Source organism: Gymnodraco acuticeps, unplaced genomic scaffold, assembly GCF_902827175.1.
Source record: "Gymnodraco acuticeps unplaced genomic scaffold, fGymAcu1.1, whole genome shotgun sequence".
NCBI lineage: Eukaryota > Metazoa > Chordata > Actinopteri > Perciformes > Bathydraconidae > Gymnodraco > Gymnodraco acuticeps.
The window spans coordinates 1,178,320-1,189,287 of NW_022989748.1; the positions used below are offsets into that span (position 1 = coordinate 1,178,320).

The 10,968-nt window shown below is 41.3% G+C and overlaps 1 protein-coding gene and 2 long non-coding RNA genes across 3 annotated transcripts; all 3 read left to right on the forward strand.

Moving 5' to 3' along the window:
- Window positions 1-1,009: 1,009 nt before the first annotated feature.
- Window positions 1,010-1,595, forward strand: LOC117561496. The gene is made up of 2 exons (XR_004571386.1): window positions 1,010-1,244; window positions 1,421-1,595. It is a non-coding gene; the product is annotated as an uncharacterized LOC117561496 (long non-coding RNA).
- Window positions 1,596-4,541: 2,946 nt separating this feature from the next.
- LOC117561452 lies at window positions 4,542-5,504 on the forward strand. The gene is made up of 3 exons (XR_004571382.1): window positions 4,542-4,755; window positions 5,030-5,130; window positions 5,451-5,504. It is a non-coding gene; the product is annotated as an uncharacterized LOC117561452 (long non-coding RNA).
- Window positions 5,505-6,442: 938 nt separating this feature from the next.
- LOC117532556 (piggyBac transposable element-derived protein 3-like) lies at window positions 6,443-10,300 on the forward strand. Its single transcript, XM_034195918.1, has 2 exons — window positions 6,443-6,808; window positions 7,946-10,300. The coding sequence occupies exons 1-2, from the start codon at window positions 6,626-6,628 to the stop codon at window positions 9,545-9,547; spliced, it is 1,785 nt and encodes a 594-aa protein (XP_034051809.1). The 5' UTR covers window positions 6,443-6,625; the 3' UTR covers window positions 9,548-10,300.
- Window positions 10,301-10,968: the final 668 nt, after the last annotated feature.

Genomic DNA, 10,968 nt, shown 5'->3' on the forward strand with positions numbered 1-10,968 from the left:
CTTTCCAAATGAACAGAGCACTCCCAGAATGGACAACAGTTTGCCAGGGTCAAATAAAACATTGTCAACATGTTATTTTGTGCCACAAGAAGCAGAATGTTTTAACAGTACAGTAGTTTGAATATATTTTTTGTTTACCTTTATCAGACCTCTCAGGCACCCACAACCAGCATCTGATCGGGTAAGACTAATTACAAATGTAATTATACCATGTAGGTTTGAATTTGTGAACATTAAATCAATAAATACCTTTGTGTGCTAATGACACTGTCATTAGATCAACTGCATCATTATTTATTGGGTAAAAGTAGGATGGAGAACCAACCCCATTCCAGGAAGAGGTCCAGTCTGCCCCGGGTCAGAACACCTTCTATAGGTAAACGATGTTGACAGTTGCATCGTGACACAGTTGTTTGGTGTGTATTTTTATTTGTACATTTGGTTGTTTGCATAGCCTCCAATCACAGTGGGTAATATTGCCAGGAAGCTGAACAATTATACTTTCATACATTTCCAAAGGACACCCACAACATCTTAGTGAAGACGATACAAAAAACACCCACAAATATTTGTCAAAGGTCAGATATTGTTTGTTGCATCCATTTCAAATGTTTACAAGGATTGTGCAGGAGTATGACAAAGTGCTGTTGTCAGTTTAGAACCCAATGTATTAAAAAAACCAGGAAGAGGATCGACATCCTTTTGCAAATATGACTGTCATGCATATATTATGTATTTGAAAGTCATTATTCAACTGTCTTCTCACTGCAGCAACTACACAACTGTGTATGCACTCCAGAAGAGGAAACGGAGCAAACTGCAGAGGAAATGTATTAAATGTTACTTTTATCACTTGATTTTTTTATTCTATACTGTAAATCTTATTATAGCTTCATCATTTAATATTACAATACATCACTTTGTCTTTCCCAGCACAGAATACCTGACTGCGGCACACATTGTTGCAGAACTCTCTGCAAAAATTAAAAATACCTCTTGCAGCAGGTTCAATATTAATAGAGCCAATGTGTGGGATGGAGCAATCCGCGGCTTCAAAGGGGCCTCATTCGACCCCTCTCATCAGATGCAGGTTAAGTTTACTGATGATGAGGGACAAACTGAGGATGGAGTGGACACTGGTGGTCCCAAGCGTGAGTTCCTGACCCTCCTAATGGAATGCCTGAGAATGAGAAGAATATTTGATGGTCCACAGGACAGGAAATTCCTCAAGTTCGACAATGCAGGTAATGATGTTCGCAAATCTGTCTTATGTTCAATACTGTACTGTAAATATAGGAGCTGCTTATGGGTTTTGCAGCTTGATTTACGTGACAATTACATTATCTTATACTGTATATCTTTATGATAACGTGGCAACTGTTGGTTAACGTGATAATAATTTAACAAAAAATATCAACAGCTGCAAAAGATGACGAATACTTTCATGCTGGGAGGATGATTGCAACTTCTATAGTTCAAAAACACAAGGAGAAAAAGAAGAAAACATGTCATGGCTCACTGTCTTAAAATCTGATTCTAAATGTATAATGTTCTTTATAAAGATATAACTAATACACAATTATGAATGTATAATATAAGCTGTTTTGTGTATTTAATCATGCGTTGGTCTACAATTTAATGATGGCTTCTACATATTTCACATAAACAGACAATGAAAAAATGTGTCCTTCATGCTGATAACTAGTGTATGCATCTGCCAATTAGCATTCTAAACAGAGCAGTGTGTTGAATCCTTATTTCTTGCATTTGAAACAGATACAATACAAAAAGTGAACTTACTGTTGTGTTCAACTTCTGCCAAAAACTGTACATGTTTGCCACAGGAGCCACAGAGCACTTGAACTGTCCCCAGATGCTGGCCACAGAAAGGACAAAACATGGCAGCCTGAAAAGACATACATTGATGTAGTAAATCCATGTAATCAAGTCAATCAAAAACACATAGTCTAAATAGTGGTTAGCTAAATAAATAGATACATCATGTTCACCGTTGAATCTGTGATTTGTCTCTCTCCTTGAATGTCTAATGCACACTACTATCCTGTCATTACTTTGTCCCTCTTCACATTTTGTCACTTTCTCTCTCTCTTTTTCTCAATTCAATTCAATAGCTTTATTAGCATGACCATAGTTACAGGCAATTGCTAAAGCTCTGTATAGTTGCAACATCTATACACAAATACATAAATATAAACAAACTGCTAAGAATTCAAATGTCCTTTTTCCGCGGTACTCACTATGGCCCGTGTTATTTGCCTGCACTTGATTTGTCATCTCTTTACAATGTTCTTCCCTCACTTTCTCTTCTCTTCACGTGAAGCTCTCCTCCCTCAGCTGGTGTAGTAGTTAGGCACGCTAACGCTAGCTATATAAATATGACGCTCTATGTATAAAAAAACAAAACTTACCTTCTTATATCTTTCTCCACTTAAATTAACTTTCTTTCCTCTTGTTCGTTCTCTCTATGTCTGGTCATACATCGATCTGTTCCACGTAGCGAGCCCCCTAGAGGCCTGAAGCACTTCCGGAATGTTTTTTTTTTGTAATGTGTTTTTTCGGTTGTATGTGCTTTTGACTTTGCATATCGTTTTTGTATTTGCAGCGTTTTTCTGTTGCGTTTGTTTTCGGGGTTTGTGTGTTGTAGGTTTAGCTTGCATCATTTCTGTAAATGCAGCGTTTTTCTGTTGTATGTGTTTTCAGGGTTTGTTGGTTTTTCATTTCATTATTTGCAGGTGTTTCCTGCTTATGTGTGTGTTTTTGGCCGTTGTTTAGCGTTTGCACCTGCCGGCCACCGTACACTTGGCATAAACTATTTTAGTTCATCAATTAGAACGGGAGAATTAAAATAATGATTTGTGGTAATCAAAAACAATGTATTTTTAAAGAAACACTCAGCCATGCATGAAATAACATAATAATACGGATAATTTGTTACCCATGTTGTGCCTTAGAAGTGTAGTGATACAAACATGATTTTTATTTTTTTAAAAGTAAGAAAGTTAAAATGAGAATTGGTGTTGATCAAAAACAGGTTAATTGAGGAATTCCTGGAAGTAATTTATTGCAAAGATATTTACAATTTAAACTAATTTGGGTAACTTTTGACACATGTTGGTTGTGTAACAAAGGGTTACCATGACAGCTGTGATGTTCACTCTTTTGACAGAGCACCAGTGGACAGTGAAGACTATGGAACAGAACATGTGATGGCTTTGTGTGGAAAGCTGCTGAAGCCAGCCAGTGACTCCTCATCAGTCTCTCCAGGCAGCACCCAGCTATTCTTCCATCTTGCAGATGAAAAGACTTTGATATGTGAGTAATAACTAACTTGTGTCTAACATAATATTGAATGTCAGTGCTTCCCCTAGGTTTACTGCTGATATATTCTTTAAATCCTCTGGAGCAGGGAGAGGAGCTGTGGATTATTGTTATTGATTAATGCATCAGTGTTTCTTAGCATCAAAAACACTAAACTCAACTTAAAATGAAAGCGTTTAGTTTATTTAATAAAAGAGCTCATGTTCAATGTGAAAAGTGACCGTAGATATAGATTAGTTGCAATTTGGTGCTATATATATTTTTTTTTAAATAATAATTAAAAAAAATATATGGATTAGGGTTAACCCTATCCAGTGGTTAGTTTTAGGGTAAGCTCCACTGTTTTTTTATTTTATGTATTCACTTTAAGAGAAAGGAATTTCAGAAACAATAGTTATCACTTCACTTCCTCCTCCAGCACCTGGACACAGCAGGAACCTACGCCAGGATCCTGTTTGTGGTCTTCAGCTCCGCCTTCAACACCATCATCCCGGCTCTGCTGCAGGACAAGTTCTCCCAGCTGCACGTGCCCGACTCCACCTGCAGGTGGATCACAGACTTCCTGTCTGACAGGAAGCAGCACGTGAGGCTGGGGAAACACCTCTCTGACTCCCGGACCATCAGCATTGGTTCCCCTCAAGGCTGCATTCTTTCCCCTCTGCTCTTCTCCCCTCTGCTCTTCTCCCCTCTGCTCTTCTCCCCTCTGCTCTTCTCCCCTCTGCTCTTCTCCCTGTACACCAACAGCTGCACCTCCAGTCACCAGTCTGTCAAGCTACTGAAGTTTGACACCACCCTCATCGGACTCATCTCTGGTGGGGACAAGTCTGCCTACAGGTGGGAGATGGACCATCTGGTGACCTGGTGTAGGGATAACCACCTGGAGCTCAACGCTCTCAAGACAGTGGAGATGGTTGTGGGCTTTAGGAAGAACGCAGCCCCACCCGCCCCCATCACTCTGTGTGACTCCCCAGTAACTGATGTGGAGTCTTTCCGCTTCCTGGGCACCATCATCGCCCAGGACTTCAAACGGGAGCAGAACATCTGCTCCCTCACCAAAAAAGTACAGCTTTTCTCTCCATCAGGACCAGAACCTCTCTCTCCATCAGGACCAAAACCTCTCTCCATCAGGACCAAAACCTCTCTCCATCAGGACCAAAACCTTTCTCCATCAGGACCAAAACCTCTCTCCATCAGGACCAAAACCTCTCTCCATCAGGACCAGAACCTCTCTCTCCATCAGGACCAGAACCTCTCTCTCCATCAGGACCAGAACCTCTCTCTCCATCAGGACCAGAACCTCTCTCCATCAGGACCAAAAGCTCTCGGCACCTCAACAAGGCCCGCCCCCCCCCTACTGACACTTTACCTCAGCCACAACGCAGACTCTATGCATTACTTAATGGAGATCACAGGATGGTAAATAATGCAATGTTTAAATATTGCTTACTGCACATATTTTATATTCTATAATTTATTGCATTCTATTTCGATGTAAATTACTGCTTTATTTTATTGCTATCTTACTATATTTTTATTACAGTGTTCTTAATATAGTTCGCTATCTGTGTACTTTTCTTAATTTTAGTTTTTTATTTGTATGTATGCACCACGACACCTAGTGAAATTCCTCGTACGTGTGAACCTACCTGGCAATAAACCCGTTTCTGATTCTGATCTTTTTGTCCTCTAGGTTGCACTGCCACGTCTACAGTAGCGCAGAATGGACAGAGGAAACATGATTGGGCCTCAAGTTTTTTGCAGCCAATTCTCCTACAGACTTGGGATAGGAGGGTGAGTGAACAAGTTATCCATTGGTTGGAACCTACATCCCCATTGTTAGACGTACTAAATCCTGCACACTGCTCCTTCAAATTGACAATGTGAACATATGTCGCCATTTTGTAAATCTTGTTATTTTCATTTGAGAATGTTTCAAAGTACTCTTAAAAAAATCAACTTACTTTTTGTTTCTACTGTTTATAAGTATGATGTTTAAATTAGGGCTGTCAAGTTAACGCGTTAATAACGCGTTAACGCAAAAAAAATTAACGCCACTAATTATTTTGACGCGATTAACGCATGTGTGTTTTTTTTCCTCGACCGCCCCGTAGTTTCAGAGCGCATCGAGTTTAAAATACCATCTACAAGCTGATGCTGACAGCCCCGCTCCTGCCGCCCGCTTGTGGCAGACCACACTTCCACGCTCACCGGCAGGCACCGACTGGCTATTGGGAGGACCGGGAGGGTGTGTGTATGTGTGGCCCGAGCGAGCGAGACAGAGACCTTGCGTGCATTGTTGTTGTTAGCATCTGGTGCTAGCTAGCTGCGCTAACGGATCTAAGGAGCTGTTTAAATGAAAACAGAGGAGCGACATTTCGCCACAACTGCGCCGAGCACTTGACTTTATGCAGGAAGCCAGACAGTGGGACATTGTACGAAAAGTCAGCACACTCAGCACGGATAGTGCGCGCAACATGATCGCAGCGTCCAGCCAGCTCCCGTTCGAGCATAGCCTTGAGTTGCACATAGCTCCAACGATCCATCACATACACACACACACACACTTTGTATTGTATTATTGTATGAGAGAGGTTCCAGGTTGAATTGAGGCGAATATTTGTAATGTTCAGAGGTTGTTGTGTTTAATATTCATGAGGATATTTGACATTGTTCAAATGATAATAAACATTAGCATAAAGCATATTTGTCCACTCATATGTTGATAAGAGTATTAAAAACTTGAAAAATATTCCTCTTAGGTACATTTAGAACGGATACAAAATGTGCCATTAATTTGCGATTAATCGCGATTAACTATGGACAATCATGCGATTAAATATTTTAATCGACTGACAGCCCTAGTTTAAATATGAAATGCTGTATTAATTAGTTGTACTATAATTTTTCTATATATATAAGATTTCAGAGTAATTGTTTCCGACAGAACATTTTGTGATGTCATTTTGTTGAACCTGTTTGTTTGGAAAATGTTAGAAAAACCTGTAAAATAACAGTATTCTAGCTGTAGAACTTTAGGTTCTGTATTTATTTTAGTGTTTGATCATATAAATCTAATTTTTAAAAAAATCTAAAAAACTGTTTTTCTCATCAGAACTTTATTTAAGGTATTTGAATGTAACATTTTAAGACAATGGATTTTGAAAAGAGAGGAAAGTGTTTTCCTGTCAAATCTTTAACCCTTTATGGGGCGAGGAACCATATTTGATCACTTCCGCACACACCAAACATAGCGTCACTGCTGCAACTCAGTGAGGTCGAGAAGCATATGGTTTTCTCCCAGCCAATCAGCGAAGATAACTCTACGCCACAAAGCCCGCCATTGGGGAATTTGACCAATCAGCAGAGGCCTGAAACGTTTCAAACTTCCGGTTTTCTCGGAATCCGGAAAAAGGCAATTTTGCGGCTCCGTTCATTCACGGAATTCTGTGAAACGACTAAACTAACCATGGTAAGTTGACGAAACTCACACATTGTATGGTTGAATAGTTGTGCAAGGTTAGGACATTTGTGTTGTTAGCGGAAAAGTGAGTGAAATTAGTGAAAATACGGCATGAAAAGTTCGGGCACCATATTTGATCATACGCCCCGTTCAGGTAAACACTGGAGTTAGTAGGATATGACCATATTTGGACATACACCCGATCCGTCTAGTAAGCGATACATAGTATATTTTAATAACAAATAAGGCAATACAATTTAGGATTTTATATTATAATGTTGCCAAAGGTTTGTATAACACTATACAGTGATTCAGTGAAAAGTTTAACCAATTTCTAGAAATGTTAAAGCCATAAATAGTGAATATGATATTCTATTTTGTCAGTTTTATGACCTTATAGCAGTTGTTTTAGTTTTTTTTGCATGTCTTTAATTTGTAGCAACTGTCTACCCGATGCGGAAGCCATACATAGCACATTTTAATTACAAATAAGGCAATACAATTTAGGATTTTATGTTATAATGTTGCCAAAGGTTTGTATAACACAGTGATTCAGTGAAAAGTTTAACCAATTTCTAGACATTTTCAAGCCATAAATAGTGAATGATATTCTATTTAAAGGTGGGGTAGGTAAGTTTGAGAAACCGGCTCCAGATACACTTTTTGTTATATTCCATGGAATGCTCTTAACATCCCGATAGCAATGAATATCTGAAGTGCTTTGACAAAAAATCCATTAAAAAATTTCATCTGTGGAAGCCGTAATACTGTAAAAAGTACAACCAATCCGTTTAGCCGGGCCGGCTAAACGGATTGGATTGCCGCCTTGTCTGTCAGCCTTCCATCTCGTGCACGCACAAATGTATCTCGTGCCGTCATTGGGCGTGCATTGCAGCAGTACTTCAATGACTCGCCAGCAACAGACGGCCACTTTCACCAGTCTGCTGACGTCATGTGCACGTTCATGTGTGTTGGAGGAGGTGCTCTGTAAGGAAGTCTGAAGGAAGGGGCGGATTCTTTTCGGCTGTGTACTTTCACATTTTAGTGCACTCGAGCCGGTTTTTTAAACTTACCTACCCCACCTTTAATCTATTTTGTCAGTTGTATGACCTTATAACAGTTTTGTTGCATGTGTTTAATTTTTAGCAACTGTCCACTCGGATGTTTTATTCCAAGAGAAAGGATATTGTCATTGTGCCAGCACACCCTGCCATCAGTGACGATGACGAGGAGGAAGATGACGATGTGGAAGACCCTGACTTTGTCCCACCCACTCACAACCTCGACATTCCAGGCCCACGTGACATGGGCCCCTCTGCCAAGAGGAGGTCCATGCAGCCTGCAGTGCTCCAGGTCGATGACGATGATGATGACGACGACGACGACGACGACGATGGTGACAATGAGCAGCCAGCACTACAAGCCAAGAGGCCCACCAAACCCAGGAAGTCAGCAGCAAGGCCAACCACCTGGCACAAAGCTGACCTGGAAAACACAGAACTGCCGGAATACCAGCACTCTCCCCCTGACTACATTGAAACCTCTTTTCAGTACTTCACAAGGTACTTTGGCCCCGAAATTGTCACTCATATCACCTACCAAACTAATTTGTACGCCAATCAAAAGGACATTAACACCACTTTCACCACCAATGAGAATGAGATAATGACATTTCTGTCCATCCTGATGTATATGGAGATTTCAGAGCTCCCATCTGTTGAAGATTACTGGGCCATGGAGACCAGAGTCCCTCAAGTTGCCAACCTGATGTCCTCAAAGAGGTTCAGGCTGCTGAAAAGGGTTTTCCATTTCAATGACAACACTGAGCTCCCTGGTTCCATTGACCGCTTCTTCAAAATCCGGCCACTGTTCATTTTCCTCAATTCTGCCTTCAGGCGTGAGCCGCAGACCCCCAAACAGTCTGTGGATGAGGTGATGGTTGCCTACAAAGGGAAGACAGCCGGCAACCTGAGGCAGTATATAAAGACCAAGCCAGACAAGTGGGGTTTTAAATTGTTTTCCAGGGCCTCTGCGGATGGCTTCATCCACGACATGGTGCTCTACCAGGGGAAGACTACTCTGGAGGCCCACGGTGTCCCCCTGACACCTGAACAACAAGCCATGGGTGCCACCAGCCAGATTGTCTCTGTCCTGGCAAGTACCATGTCCTCCCCCAGCACCACAGCCATCTTTGCAGATAACTTTTTCACCAGCCTGGAGCTAGTGCGGTACCTCCGAGACCAGAACTGCAGGTATACAGGGACAGCCAGGGACAATAAAATTGGAAAGCCCCCGCTCAAGTCCATCAAGGGAATGGAGAAAAAGGCTGTCCCTCGTGGAACATGTGACTACATCATGAGTGATGTTGGGATCCTGGCTGTCAGGTGGAAGGACAACAGAACAGTATCTCTGCTGTCAACAGACATGGGGGTGGAGCCTATATCCTCAGTCATCAGGTACTGCAGTGAGACGAAGACGAAGGAGCCGGTGAGCTGTCCAGCTGTCATCCGGACCTACAATGCCAACATGGGGGGCATTGATAAGAGTGACATGTTGGTCCACCTCTACCGCACCCCCGTGAAGTCCAAGAGGTGGTACAAGCGTATGTTTGCATACGCCATTGATGTCAGCCTCACAAATGCCTGGATCATGTACAGGCGAGACCCTTGGTGTGAATGGCGTGCCTCTGAAAAGCTTCAGAATTCAGGTGTTCAGGGCTGCCAGCAACCAGTGGCCAGTCAAGTCTAGCTCCCGAAGAAGCTCATCTTCATTGGTTGAGAGCGTGACCGTTGCTGACCCCCAGCCTGTCCGTGGACACCGCAGCCACACCCCAAATGTGGCTGTGTGGTTTGATCCCTCCCTCTTCCATGCCCCTGTACATGCCAATCGCCTGACCTGCAAGTACTGCAGCAGGAAAGGCAACATTGTAAGGTCAAATGTGGTCTGCAGGGTCTGCAAGGTCCACCTCTGCATGAATGTGTAACTGTTTTGTCAGTTACCATGAGGAATTTGACTAATTTCTCATGTTATGTATGTTTTGTTAGTTAGCTTAGTTTTCAGGGACCATGTTAAAAAGGAACAGAATATAGCAGTTTGCTAATTTCCATCTGCAGTCCCTGGGCAGGTCAACATTATATACAAACATATTTCATACCCCTGCACTAAAACATTTACATTACAAATGTGTATTTCATACCCTTGCACTAAAACGTATACATTACAGTTATTTATTTCATACCCTTGCACTAAAACGTTTACATTACAAATTTGTATTTCATACCCTTGCACTAAAACGTTTACATAATTTATATTATATTTCATACCCCACATAAGAAATGACTCTACACTCTAGTGTTGCACGGTGTACCGATACTTGAAAGGTACTGCGATACCCTGCCGTTACAAACGGTACGATTCCGCCGTTTCATTGGTATCGGTACTTTAAGAATGACGGGGAAAAGTACTCCGGTGAGAAAGCGCCGTTTTAATAAAGACCCGTGTGTGTTCTAGCTGCCAGAGCATGTGAGAAAACGAGAAGCATGGCTGCAAGTGGGAGTGCAACTGCCGCTGCGCCTCGGCTTGTTGACAAAAAAGACGCCAGAAGCGAAATTTGGAAGTATTTGAGCTATATCTCTGACAGTGAGGGCAAGCCTACGGACACCACGAGGCCTGTCTGTAAGACATGTTTTAGATCCCTGCAAACCAAGGGAGCCAACACATCAAACTTGGCTAAGCACCTCGCCAACCGGCATCCAGACAGGTTAGCGAATGTGATAGATAACATAGTTACATCATGCTCAAGCCCATGCCCTCAAATCTAAGTCAAACCAGTGTAATTTATTTTGTGACAAACAAGGCAATTAATGGCAATGATAACTGTCTAATATGGCTATCTTTTTAGCTAACTTACCAATGTGGCTAACATCTGCAATATATATTTTGTTAATAATTATTTATATTACTGTACTATTACATGTTAATAAAATATTAAAACAATTATATTTTATAAAATAAAAAAGTTGTTTGAGATGATGCTGAATTTTATTTAATACGAATTCTTATCATTTATTTTGTTTATTGTTCTCATTGTTTAAAAGTTTGTGTTATGGTTATGGTTCTGGTGTGAAATAAAGCACAATAATTACATTTAAGACTGTTTCCCTTTTTTT